The sequence below is a fragment of the Rhinichthys klamathensis genome, unplaced genomic scaffold (genome assembly GCF_029890125.1).
Source record: "Rhinichthys klamathensis goyatoka isolate OS25496 unplaced genomic scaffold, OSU_Roscu_1.1 h1tg000050l_1, whole genome shotgun sequence".
NCBI lineage: Eukaryota > Metazoa > Chordata > Actinopteri > Cypriniformes > Leuciscidae > Rhinichthys > Rhinichthys klamathensis.
The window spans coordinates 4,427,997-4,442,327 of NW_026606596.1; the positions used below are offsets into that span (position 1 = coordinate 4,427,997).

The 14,331-nt window shown below is 48.9% G+C and overlaps 1 protein-coding gene across 1 annotated transcript in view; it reads left to right on the forward strand.

Annotated features, from left to right (window-relative positions):
- Window positions 1-13,356, forward strand: part of fgf11b (fibroblast growth factor 11b) — a 65,841-nt gene extending 52,485 nt beyond the window's left edge. Inside the window, exons 4-5 of the mRNA XM_056247832.1 lie at window positions 10,369-10,567; window positions 11,814-13,356. Coding sequence (XP_056103807.1) covers window positions 10,369-10,567; window positions 11,814-11,947 — 333 coding nt within the window. The 3' untranslated portion in view covers window positions 11,948-13,356. The remainder of the gene's footprint in view (window positions 1-10,368; window positions 10,568-11,813) is intronic.
- Window positions 13,357-14,331: the final 975 nt, after the last annotated feature.

Genomic DNA, 14,331 nt, shown 5'->3' on the forward strand with positions numbered 1-14,331 from the left:
GTTTGCTATGTCATAACCTTAAAGTACACGTATTTGAAAAGTTAAGAAATTCTTCAGAGATTATAAATGCTATTTCATATTTTTATAATAGAATAAATTGTCTCAACATACAACAGTGTCTGTGTATGCCTAGAAAATTCCATATCATATTCATTTCTTTGTAGCCAAGAGAGTTACAAACTTCTCATTGTTAAAGTCCGCGTGAACTGGAAGTTGCTATCGACTTTACTTTAGTATTGTGACATATTGTAAAATAGAATAGTAAAATGAGGAAAAAATGAAGGGTGGAGCTTGATTTTAGGGCACAGCCTCACAATCTCTATAGCTTGAAGTGGTTAAGGATGTTCTGCCCAAGCTGTCAAACTGGCAGCATCAGAGAATTTACAGAGGGGGAAGCATGCTTTCAGATTTTGAATCTTTTTTTTTTATGACCAAGTAGAACAGATTCAATCAGACACTTGCATACAAAAGGAGAGAAATGGAGGGAGGCAGCGAAGGAGGAGGAGAGAGGGTGAGGAGAAGGGGAGGAGAGAGGGTGGGGCGAGGGGAAGGTCAGAGTGCTGCTCTGCATAATAAAGATCTCGGCATCGTCATCGGGATTCTCCACACGCACGCTGGATATTACCTTTTTCTCCACATGTCATTCCAACCCATTCCACCAGGACACGCAAACTGAAGGAGCATGTCTAACTCGTTCAAGAGTCAGAGCGAAAGGATTAGCTTTTTATTTAAGCCCGTAATCATGGCTACTCAATGCAAACTCTCTCACGCACAGATAGGAGCTGGTCATCTAGGTCAGGGGATTTAAAACTGGGTGCTAGGGAGACCGTGAAAAGTTTGAGGAAAAAAATATTTGACAAAAATAGATAGGGCTGTCTATGACAAAATGTGCACTTAAGATATCAATGAAACATTGAATAAATTATTTATTTTCTAAATCTGATTTAATGCCATTCCTTTCCAAAGACTTCATTGACAGCACTAGTTCTCTTACGAGAGGTTCTCTCATATTGCGTAAGTTTAGCTTACGCTACGGGTAAAGTTCATCTTTGCTCGAGATACTGAAGCCAAAATTATCCTTAATTTTGTATATATTGTCAACGCAGTGCAGCAGCTGCAGACCTAGAGCAGGCTGCCTAGCGTGCTCATTGGCTGCCTTGCGGCAACTGCAGCAGCCTACCAGTGAGCCTGGCGTGACGTCACGCCCAATGGTGGCGCTTCGCGCCCACTACGCGTCACAGCCCGCGCGAAGGGGTGTGGCTTAGCGTATAAAAGCGGGGCTTAGAGGCTGCTTCCCTGATTTTTCATCTCTTCAGCGAAGTTCTTCATTTCCGCTGGATCCGAGAGAAGCCGCCGCTGTTGAAACCAGCGACTGCCAGCAGAGGAAAGCGCCTGAGGAAGCCGGTCGACTTCTCGCCGCCTTCAGCCTTCCGTGCCAGCAACGCTATCCGGCGACAATATCCTTTTTACTGCTCTTGTCTGTTTCTGTGTACTGTGTGTGCTCGCCGCTGCGACACACACTTCTACTAAAAGAGCGTGAGCGTTCTTTTAAGAATGCCTCGCACGTCCTGTGGCTCGCTCCCGCTCTGAGCCCCGCTCAGCGCCGGAGACCGCCACGTGATTTGCGCTCTCTGCCTGGGCCAGGACCACGCAGCCCTCGCACTTTCGTCGGGAGGCTGCGTCCACTGCGAAGAGCTGTCCATGGCGACCCTGCGGGCTCGTCTGGAGCTCTTCAACGCTGAAGCTGTCACTCCGCCCTCCATTTCACTGCGCAAGAAGAAGTGCCGTGCTCAGAGGATGCCGGAGCCCGACGCGGAAGACAAACACTCGCCGGACAGGCTCCCTCGAGTGTCTCTCTCGCCTTCCCCTCCCCCCCTCACCGACGCCGTTGCTTCAGAGGACGAGGCGGACAGGGGCGCCGCGGGCGACAGCTGTTCCATCCTGGCCTTGGATAGCGAGGAATGGCCTGGATCTCTCCACTCCTCCTCTGCTTCCATCCAGGAGTCCGAACGGACACGTTCGGGTGTGGATGCCGAGCTGATGGGTCTCTTGGTGAAGGCCGTCGACCGCCTTGGCCTCGAGTGGTCACCGCCCAAGGAGCCCGCGCTTAACCGCCTGGACGGCTGTTTTCTTCAGCGCCGCCATCAGCCACCGGCTTCAAGGCCTGCTCCTTTTCTGCCGGAGCTCCACGCCGAACTCTCTAAATCGTGGAATGCACCTTTCTCCGCGAGGCTCCACTCCAGTTTCTCCGCGACGCTCTCCCACGTGGACGGCGCCACCGAGAAGGGGTATATTTCCATTCCCCAAGTGGAAGAAGCGGTAGCAGTGCACCTTTGCCCGCCCTCCTCTGGATGGCGCTCAAAGTCTGCGCTCCCCTCAAAAGCCTGCAGGACCATGTCAGCTCTCGTCGGCCGTGCCTTCTCCGCCGCCGGACAAGCTGCTTCCACCCTGCACTCTATGCCAGTTCTGCAGATCCTGCAAGCCGACCTCCTCCGCGAATGGGACGAGAAGGGCTCAGATCTAGCTGCGATCGCCGATCTAAGGAGCGCGACGGACCTTTCCCTCCGCGCCACGAAGACCGCAGCCCAGGCCATCGGCAGATCCATGGCTGCACTAACCGTCACAGAGAGGCACCTCTGGTTGACGCTCTCAGACATGAGGGAGTCTGAGCGCGCCACTTTCCTCAAGGCCATGAATTTGTTTCTGCCGTGACGCTCTAGCTCAGCCACAGGCCGCTCACGTGACAAGCCGCCTGCTAGAAGCTCCACTCAGCGTCCAGCCAAGCCTGCCGCTTCGCAGCGTCGACAGGGCGGCCGCCCTAGATCGCGCTCGGACAGCCGCCGCAGGCCGCCTTCCCCGCGGGGACCCCGGCCGAGGATTGTGTTGAAGCCCGAGCAAGCGAAGCCCTCCTAACATCAGGGGAGAAAAGACGGTTGAGTCCCACTGCGGCCGGACCACCGTCAAAATGCCATGCCTTGTCAGTCCCCCCACAGAGGGCTACTGCAGGAGATTATTTAGCAGCCAACGAGCCGGTTATAATGCCCTCTCGCCTGCACACAAACGCCGTCTTTACGGCGACCCACAGAGATCCCATAAAGAGTGTAATTTCTGTTTATCCGGCTCACGCCGCTGGTGTTTTAAGTGTAGGAAATGTGCCCACGCCCCAGTGTTCACCCCTACACACAAGCACTCAAAAACATGTGTCCCTCAGGCCCACAGAGCCCACTCTCATAAAGCTGGCAAATGCCGCTCGAGTGTTAGATGTAAACATCGCGCCCGCGAACTCGCGCTCGCGTCCATCTCATGCCCGCTCTGTCACACGGCCATTTCAACCTCAAGTAAGTCAGGTTATGAGTGTAAGTCACGTGCCCGCTCACAAGCGCTCACTCTTACTAACAGACACACTGTCTCCGCCGCTGCTCGCGCGTCACAGAATGTTCATGGCACGCTCCCCGTTCACGGTAACCGGGTCGCCTCATGTAAAACAGCCAGCTGTTACTGTCAGCGAGCCGCCGCATACAGACACCCATATGAGTCAGGCTGCGATTGTAAGTCACGTGCCCGCCCCAGCGCGCTCACTTCTGCTAATAAATGCCTCGCCTCCGGCGCCGCTCACTCGCTACAAAGCTCTCAGAAAACGTTCCCCGCTCAAAGTAACCGGGATGTTACATATGAAACAGCGTGCCAATCGCTGCCAGCGAGCTGCCGTGTCTAAGCACTCATACCGGTCAGACTATGAATGTATGCTACGAGCCCGCTCACGAGAGCTCGCGTGTACTATCAGTCGCTCCGCCTCAAGCGCCGCTCGCGCTTCAGAAAGCCATTGTAAAACGCTCCCCATTCAATGTAATCGGGTTGTTATGTGCGAACCAGCCCAAAGCGGCTGTCAGCGAGCAGCTTCATCCAAGCACCGAGGGCGCGCGCGCCGAGCCCACATCTCCGTTTCAGTTCCCGAAGCCCACAGTGTGCGGCGATCGGAACCCAGAGCAAATTCTCCCCCTATCCACACATGCACAAGCATGGGAAGCCATTCCAGGGGTTTCAGAGTGGGTGCTGAGCACAATAAGACAGGGCTATGCACTACAGTTCGCTCGCTGTCCCCCGCGTTTTCACGCTCGGACCGAGTCGACAGTGAGCGCGAAAGTAGCACATCTACTCCGCGCAGAAATAGCCAAACTGCTGTGCAAAGGAGCTATAGAACCGGTGCCGCCTTCTCTGAGCGAGTCAGGCTTTTACAGCCGTTATTTTCTCGTACCGAAGAAGGACGGAGGCCTGAGGCCTATATCAGATCTGAGATTTTTGAACAAAGCTCTCATGAGGAGACCGTTCAAAATGATTACAACCAGGCAGATCCAGGGACTGGTTTATATCTCTCATTCTGAAAGACGCATATTTTCAGATACAGATTATACCCCGTCACCGGCCATTCTTGAGATTCGCCTTCGACGGCCAGGTATATAAGTACACCGTCCTCCCGTTCGGCCTGTCCCTGGCACCCCGTACATTTACGAAGTGCATGGACGCGGCGCTCGCCCCCCTCAGAGGTCAGGGTGTGCGAATTCTGAACTATTTGGACAATTGGCTGATTCTAGCACAGTCAGAGATAGAGCTCGTATCTCACAGAACTATGCTTCTCAGTCACTTGGAAAGATTGGGTCTCACGGTCAACTGGTCAACCGGGTCGCCTCATGTAAAACAGCCAGCTGTTACTGTCAGCGAGCCGCCGCATACAGACACCCATATGAGTCAGGCTGCGATTGTAAGTCACGTGCCCGCCCCAGCGCGCTCACTTCTGCTAATAAATGCCTCGCCTCCGGCGCCGCTCACTCGCTACAAAGCTCTCAGAAAACGTTCCCCGCTCAAAGTAACCGGGATGTTACATATGAAACAGCGTGCCAATCGCTGCCAGCGAGCTGCCGTGTCTAAGCACTCATACCGGTCAGACTATGAATGTATGCTACGAGCCCGCTCACGAGAGCTCGCGTGTACTATCAGTCGCTCCGCCTCAAGCGCCGCTCGCGCTTCAGAAAGCCATTGTAAAACGCTCCCCATTCAATGTAATCGGGTTGTTATGTGCGAACCAGCCCAAAGCGGCTGTCAGCGAGCAGCTTCATCCAAGCACCGAGGGCGCGCGCGCCGAGCCCACATCTCCGTTTCAGTTCCCGAAGCCCACAGTGTGCGGCGATCGGAACCCAGAGCAAATTCTCCCCCTATCCACACATGCACAAGCATGGGAAGCCATTCCAGGGGTTTCAGAGTGGGTGCTGAGCACAATAAGACAGGGCTATGCACTACAGTTCGCTCGCTGTCCCCCGCGTTTTCACGCTCGGACCGAGTCGACAGTGAGCGCGAAAGTAGCACATCTACTCCGCGCAGAAATAGCCAAACTGCTGTGCAAAGGAGCTATAGAACCGGTGCCGCCTTCTCTGAGCGAGTCAGGCTTTTACAGCCGTTATTTTCTCGTACCGAAGAAGGACGGAGGCCTGAGGCCTATATCAGATCTGAGATTTTTGAACAAAGCTCTCATGAGGAGACCGTTCAAAATGATTACAACCAGGCAGATCCAGGGACTGGTTTATATCTCTCATTCTGAAAGACGCATATTTTCAGATACAGATTATACCCCGTCACCGGCCATTCTTGAGATTCGCCTTCGACGGCCAGGTATATAAGTACACCGTCCTCCCGTTCGGCCTGTCCCTGGCACCCCGTACATTTACGAAGTGCATGGACGCGGCGCTCGCCCCCCTCAGAGGTCAGGGTGTGCGAATTCTGAACTATTTGGACAATTGGCTGATTCTAGCACAGTCAGAGATAGAGCTCGTATCTCACAGAACTATGCTTCTCAGTCACTTGGAAAGATTGGGTCTCACGGTCAACTGGACCAAGAGCTCATTACAGCCCAGCCAGTCAATCTCCTTTTTAGGGATGGAACTGGACTCCGTGGCTATGAAGGCTCAGCTGTCGACAGAGCACGCGCGCCCCGTGTTCGACACCTGGCCGCATCTTTCCAGAAGGGCAGAACCGCCTCCCTGAAGAAATTTCAGAGGATTCTGGGCTGTATGGCCTCAGCTGCAGCAGTGCTGCAGCTGGGCTTACTGCGCATGCGCCCACTACAACGCTGGTTGAACGCCCGCGTACCCCGTCAGGGGTGGACGCGTGGCTACAAGCGGATCAGGATATCTCAGAGCTGCATTTCAGCTCTGCAGCCCTGGTTAGCGGCCAATTGGTACCAGCAGGGGACGAGGATGGGAGCGATTTCCCACCGAAAAATCATCTCGACAGACGCCTCCAACTCAGGTTGGGGCGGCCTTTTCAAGGGCAGACCGGTCTTTGGCCTGTGGTCAGACCGAGAGAAATGCCTGAAGCGCTTCCTCCCGTTCATACAGGACCAACACGTTCTAGTCCGCTCGGACAACATGTCGGTTGTGTCCTACATGAACCGCCAGGGCAGTGTCAGGTCCAGGAGCCTCTGCGACCTGGCAGAACGCCTCCTCGTTTGGGCCCAGTGCTTCCTGCGTTCGCTGAGAGCGACGCACGTGCCAGGGATCCTGAACGAGGGACCGGACAGATTGTCCAGGGACAATATCCCCCCCGGGGAGTGGTCGTTACATCCCCAAACAGTCCAGCTGTTGTGGCGCCTCTTTGGCAGAGCGGAAGTCGACCTATTCGCGTCAAAGGACAACGCTCATTGCCCAGTGTTCTTTTCAAACGAGCCCAACTCTGGCCCAGCCGCCCACTATATGCCTTCCCTTCGATCTCAATGTTACCGCAGGTAATCAAGAGAATCAGGGAATCACACAGCCCGGTGCTCCTCATAGCCCCGCGATGGGAGAACCAAACCTGGTTCCCGGAACTAACACGGCTGTCACACACAGCCCCGTGGCCGATTCCGGTGAGGAGGGACCTCCTCTCTCAAGCCTGCGGCTCGATCTGGCATCCCCACCCAGAGCGCTGGTCTCTGCATGTGTGGTTGATCAACGGATACCCGTTATCCTGCCAGAAGGAGTTATGAACACGATCACGCAATCTAGAGCCCCCTCTACGAGACGGCTATATGCGTCTAAATGGTCTGTGTTCTCCAAATGGTGCACCGGCAAAAATCTGGACTCCAGAACGGGTGAGGTTTCGCAGGTGCTCAGTTTCCTTCAAGAGCTGCTGGATAAGGGCAGGTCCCCATCCACGCTCAAAGTTTACGTGGCGGCCATCGCAGCCTTCGCTGAGTCGAAGCAAGGCCGGTCGCTAAGAAGGAATGAGCTGGTCATCCGCTTCTTGAGAGGAGCCAGAAGGATGAACCCTCCGCGCCCACCTTCGGTTCCTATTTGGGATCTCTCCGTGGTCCTAGAGGCCCTAAAGATGCATCCCTTCGAACCATTAGATTCAACGAATCTAAAATACCTCTCGCTCAAAACCGTTTTTCTTTTGGCTCTGTCATCAGTTAAACGTGTGGGGGACTTACACGCGCTATCTGTTAGCGCAGCGTGCCTTGAGTTTGGCCCGAATGACTCTAAAGTCATCCATCCCATCCAAGGTTATGTCCCGAAGGTGATTGGCACTCCCTTCAGAGCGCAGGTCATTTCTCTGTCGGCTCTGCCAGCATCTGACAGCGTGGGCAGCGACAGCCTCCTATGCCCTGTCAGGGCACTGAGAGCTTACGTTACGCGCTCAGCCCCTTTCAAAGGCTCCGAGCAGCTTTGCGTTTCGTTTGGCGGGCGAAACAAAGGTCTCGCCGCCTGGAAACAGTCCCTATCCAGATGGATAGTGGACGCGATTTCTGCTGCCTATGCGTCAAAATGTCTGCAATGCCCTCTGGGCATCAGGGCTCATTCCACAAGAGGCATGGCCTCGTCGTGGGCATGGTCCAGTGGAATTTCCATTCACGACATCTGTATGGCGGCGGGCTGGGCCTCTCCGTCTACATTTGTGAGATTCTATAATCTGGAAGTTCCCGCCTTGCAGGCCAGACTTCTATCAGTCTAATGTGTGTATGATCTGCCCACATCACTGGTGTGCAGGCTACCTCAACGTTAGCTCTCCTGGTTGAGCTGCACTAATATGGGGTGATTTACATGTACATGCAGCCCGGCGCCGCCGCTCTGCATTCCCCATGGGTGCTTATACTTATACATGTGTCGGCCCGCTTGCTGGCCGCCTGAATTTCCCACTTTCACTGTTCCCCGGGTTGGGACCAGAGTGGATGCTGGGCGCGCACGGCGTTGACAAAGTGTTCCCGTAGCGTAAGCTAAACTTACGCAATACGAGAGAACCTCTCGTAAGAGAACGTACTCGGTTACCTAACGTAACCTCGGTTCTCTCTAGAGAGGGAACGAGTATTGCGTAACCGGCCGTGCTAAGCGCCACGAGCGATTTTCGCTTCAGATCATGAAAACCAGGGAAGCAGCCTCTGAGCCCCGCTTTTATACGCTAAGCCACACCCCTTCGTGCGGGCTGTGACGCGTAGTGGGCGCGAAGCGCCACCATTGGGCGTGACGTCACGCCAGGCTCACTGGTAGGCTGCTGCAGTTGCCGCAAGGCAGCCAATGAGCACGCTAGGCAGCCCGCTCTAGGTCTGCAGCTGCTGCACTGCATTGACAATATATACAAAATTAAGGATAATTTTGGCTTCAGTATCTCGAGCAAAGATGAACTTTACCCGTAGCGTAAGCTAAACTTACGCAATACTCATTCCCTCTCTAGAGAGAACCGAGGTTACGTTTGGTAACCGAGTACGTTTTTAGTAGTTCGATTTTAGTCATATTTTTAATCATTTAGATTTCATATAGACTTCGAATTATTTTTGATTATACATTTATTATATTTATAATACTGAACGTATTTATATAATGTTCATCTCAGATATGCTAAATTAAAAGTAACTCTTTTTAGAGAATATTAATAATAACATTTTGCTTAATCAATGAAAATATAAAAGCCAGTTATTTGACCCTTGTTTAATTTTGTTGTCTTTTATAATATCACAATTCATTTCTCATACTGTGTTAATGAATTTGAAAATGTGTAGCTGAATTTATATTTTAGGAAGGGGGTCCGTCCTATGGAGGTTTTCGGCATCAAAATGTAAAAGATAAATAAAAAAAACACTTAGGTTGACTTAAGGTCAACTCCTGGTAGATGGAGTCGGAGGATAGAGATCAAGTTCTTAATGTCTTAAGATTGTACCACCACAAGCTATGATGTGATTCATGTTGTGTAATAGGTCAAAGGTCAACTTTCAGGGTCATATATTGGAAGCCTGAACTTGAAAGTGTGAGGTTGGGGGTGTTGATGTCCTTCACGATGGCCATGGTAACTCGATTCACACGATTAGATTGTAATTAGTATTCCATAAGGCTGATCAGCTATTGATCTCCTCCGTCTGTGAGATTCGGAGGACAACAAAAGCTGCTTAGTTTGATGCATAGGCCAGGAGGGAGGGAGGGTGGGTTAGATAAAATGAGTGAAAGTAAAAGAACGAGAGAGCTGATGAAGACAAGTCTAAGAAAAAAAAATCCTGAGCGTTGCATAGACTAAAAGCAGACAGGCAGAAATGTGGTTGTATTCGCTAGTTTTCACTCAAGCTGCTTAATATTGGGGAAGAAAAACTCCCTGTAACCCTTTCATCCCCTTCCAGACCCCAGCATCTTCTCTGTTTCTCTTTCCCTCACTCTTCCCAAATCTCTCAGTCTCCGGTGGCTTGCCGAAAGTCTTCAGTCAGCCGTTTCTGCTCGGCTACCCTCAGTAAATCAATCCTGCTGATTGGGTCTGCTCTCTGACAGGGCAAGGACCCTGACGAAGACTAAGAGAGATGTATACATGTCGCTCCTAGTTACAGTCACCCAGCTACATCAGCTTGTATTGGTGGGAAGGGCTCTTAGCGAAAGGGAGATGAATGGGAACAGCGAGGTTATGCTCGTGCTAAATTAAAGTTTTAGGTTGAAAGCGGAGTGTGTTTTTCTTCATCTCAGGTCGTGACATTTTGAGTATCTGTAGATTTGTGGGTTCTGCTTTCAAGTTTGTATGTTTACATTAGCATTCCGGTACGTATGTTGAGTGGAGCTTCACCGCTTTTCCACTCTCAGAGTACCTTTGGGGACAGTGTAAAGTTCATCAGTCATGCAAATGAATGCAGTTGTTGAGTAGTATAATCTACCTCCTGCTCTCTGGAGAACATTGCTTTCAGAAAAACACCATGATGAGGTTTCCCCTACCCCTCTATAGACGCAGCCCAACCAATCCAAAAATATGGCATTATGTTATTTCTGTTCTCAACATGCTAACTTTGTCATCTTTTTGTGTTCACACACATCTGTGCATGCATTTCAGAACTCTGCGCTTATTAGCATATTTGTGTTTTTCATTCTTTGGCAGGAGCATTTCAACCCAGAGTGCAAATTCAAAGAGAGTGTGTTTGAGAACTACTATGTGACGTACTCCTCCATGCTGTACCGCCAAAGCCAGTCGGGACGCTCGTGGTACATCGGCATCAACCGGGACGGTCAAGTAATGAAGGGCAACCGCGTGAAGAAGACCAAAGCGGCTGCGCACTTCCTACCTAAAGTCATCGAAGGTCAGATCAGGTTTTAAATAAACTTGAGACATTTTATGATGGTAAATCTAGTCTAAAGTGGTAACTGTTTTAGAACATTCTACTAGGGGTTTAAACTGGTCATTAGCTGGTCCAAGCAGGTTTATAGACCATTTTAGACCAGCAATGTGGCTTAACTAGCTGGTGGTTAAACATGGTGGCTGTTCAAACAGCTAATAATCAACCTGGACAAGCTAATAACCTGCTTGCACTGACTAATGACTAATATCCAGCTTGCTCTATCGGATAATGGCCACCTTGGAGTAGCTAAAAAACACTTGACACCAGCTAATAACCATCTTGCACCAGACTAAACCAGCAAGTAAACAGTTTAGAGCACTTAATGACGTGCTTGGACAAGTTTGCACTAGCATAAATGCAGGTAATAACAAGCTTGCATCAGATTAAACCCGCCACTAACAATTTTACAACAGTAACTAACCTGATTGAACCAGCTACGACCAGCTAATACAGTTTACACCAGCTAAAGACCAGCTTAGACCAAATAGACCACATTCCCAGAATGCACCAGCTAATGACCATTTTGGATGAGCTTATAACCAGCTTGCACCATCTTAAACCAGCCAATAACAAGTTTAGAGTAGTTAATAACCTGTTTGGACCAGCTGATAACCTGCTTTCACTAGCTTAGACCAGAAAATAACCAGCGTAGACCAACTAGTAAGCAGCTTGCAACAGTTAATGGATATCTTAGATCAGCTAATAACCATCTTGCACCAGATTAACAACCAGTTTAGATTAGTTAATAACCTGTTTGGACCATAATAGTTTACACCAGCATAGCAGCTAATATCCAGTTTATACTAGCTTAGACCAGATAATAACCAGCATGTTTAGACCAGATAATATCCAATAACCATAATATTAATAACCAATTTGCACCAGATTAAACCAGCCAATAACCATCTTAAATCAGTTAATAACCTGCTTGGACCAGTTAATAACCAGCTTGCATCAGCATAGACCAGCTAATATCCATTTTGTACTAGTTTAGACCAGATAATAACTAGCTTGCACCAGCTAACGGCCCTCCCGATATTCAGATTAGTGGTCAATCAGTATGGGTTTTTCAGTTGCAGACTCTTGAAACTTTACATTTTCCACTGTCATAAATAGTTGCACTATTCATGAAACTATAAGTTATTTTAGTTCCTCTGTTGTTGCTTTAAATAACATCAGTGTGTCTTTGTTCTTCTCGTTCCCTCAGTGGCCATGTACAAGGAACCTTCACTGCATGCGCTTGTAGCAGAGCAGAGTCCTCCTCGCAAAACCGTAAAGACTTCAGACTCCCCCTCCCACAAGAACGGCAGGAAAGAGGCGCCCAGAGCTGATGCTTCATAGCACAGGGCGCGCACACAGGGAGGGTGAAGGACTTCAGTGACACTGAGAACTCCATTTTCCTTCATGCAATAGGGGCAGGAAGAGCTGTATGAGCGGCTGCTTGCTTTTGAATGGGGCGAGATCAGACAGCAGCCCCTGGCAATGAGAGGAGAATCCTTGCCTCTCTCGGTCGAACCAGCTCGTATATATTTCCACTGACCCGGCATGACACCTGACCCACCATATGATTCTATAATCCCCTGAAAAACATGTTTCTGTGTCCCCACATGCCCTACTTGAGTTCTATCACAGTGCCAGACGAAAAATGCTAACGATATAAATTCTAACTAAAGAATTCAATTGACTTTTCTTTCCCTACGGTTTTTTTTTGTTTGAACGAAGAGTTTGGGTGTGAGAAGGAGAGCGTGAGGGAGTGAGGTTATTATGTAATATCATCATAATGATTCCAGCAGATGAGACCCTCGCTGGTTAATTTCTTCCTGCCATCACTTTGCCAACGGCTGCTCTGTGCCAATCAGAACTATAGGAAGGAGTGCAGTAAAATTCGTTTTATTGGACCATTCAAGGAGGATCCAGTTCTATTGGTCTGCGGGTGTAGATTGATCTCTTCTGGGCCGCTGCCAGGGAAACCAATGGTATCGTCCGGAATATGTGATCGGGCAGCTTTTGAAATTAAACAAAACCCTGTTGTTCCAATTCCTTCCACTGATATTCTCAAACACAACCTGATGACGATGATAATGAGTTAAGATTGAATCCACAACCCAAACGCATCTGTTTTTGGTTTAATTGTGGCTACACCTTGTAAGATCCAAAAAAGGAAAAAAACAAGTAAATTCTCTTGTGACGACTCTATTAATGTTTAATGGCCAGTGAGCTCGGATCAGCATCCGTATCATTGGCAAACGAGTGCAGATTATTCGGGGCAGTTGTTTGATAGCTCTTTGATGGGATTCGTACAGGGGATTACATGGAGTCCAGCCATGATTGCTTGAATTATTTACTCCTTTTCTCGAGAACGTACGGCTCGTTCAAGCAGCTCGGATGAGAAATTTTAATATGCAAATTTAAATTGTGGCGAGCCGATCAATGACGCAGTGATTGTGTGCGTTTAGACGTGTCTATTAGAGTGTGAAAGAGACAGAATGATGCGAAATGAACATCTGCTTCCATTATTTATTTGTGTGTGTGTGTGGGGGGGGGGTGGCAGTCTGGGCACACGTGTAAACACATTGGCTCACACAGTTGATCATTTTAATGGTTCGGTCGTGTCTGGGAATTTTAATCTGCCTGGAGATGTTGACTGATGACCTTCTCCAGGTTTCATAATTGACACATAACCAAGAGGAAGCGCTGCGACATCCAGGACCTCTTTGTAATTCCACAGGCATCTTCCCAGTCCACACACACCACACTCCGTAAATTGTTTGCAATGTGTGTGTTTGAGTAAAGAGTTGGTCTACCATCTTACAGATGGTGCCCTTTTGTCCTTCAGAAGGGAAGAGACCAGCTCTGTGATTATGATATCAATCATTTGTGGGCCAACAGCAACTGGTGCGAATGTGGAAGGTGCGACCTGAGTGGCTGTAGATGTGACAGGTTCACAAGTTTGGTTTTGCTGTTGTTCTGTGAAAAAAAGGTCATTTGTTGATTCGTATTTGTGTTTGAATGGTCATCTCAATGTTCTTGAGCTGTGTCCTGAACACCTGGCCAGCAAAGAAAATAGTTAAAATACATTGAATGAAACTATGAGTAAGAATATTAAATCGAAGGGAAAATATTTAGGTAAATGAAACAGGAAGTCAGAAGAAAGTATAGCCGATGTCAGTGAGGGTTTGTGCATGTTGCAGAACGTTTTTAGTATGTTGAAGCATGGTACGCGTATGTGTCTCAATAAAAGTTGTCCAAGTTAAAGGAATATTCCAGGTTCAATACAAGTTAAGCTTAATTGACAGAATTTGGACATTGTGTTGATTACAACCAACATATATTTAAACTAATTTTCTTTTTTTTTTAAAAGGCAAAAATTGGGTTACAATGATGCACTTACTGGAAGTGAATATGGTTCATTTTTAAAGGATTTACAGCTGTTTCATTGTCATATACCTTTATATCAAAAGGGTTAGTTAGGCATTTTTTATGATGATGAAATCAGGTTAACATGCAAATTTTTATGTCTTGTGGCTATTCTATTAAATCAGTGAGCATGTTAGCATTTACGTTCGTTTGCATCCTTCACTTTCATTGTAAGTGCCTCACTGTAACCCAGTTTTTTAAAGGAGGGACAAAAGGAAATTAATTTTTGTGTTAAGCAACATTATGCCACAAGTGCAGTAGATTGAGTTTAACTTGTATTGAACCTGGAACATTTCTTTAAAAGGAAT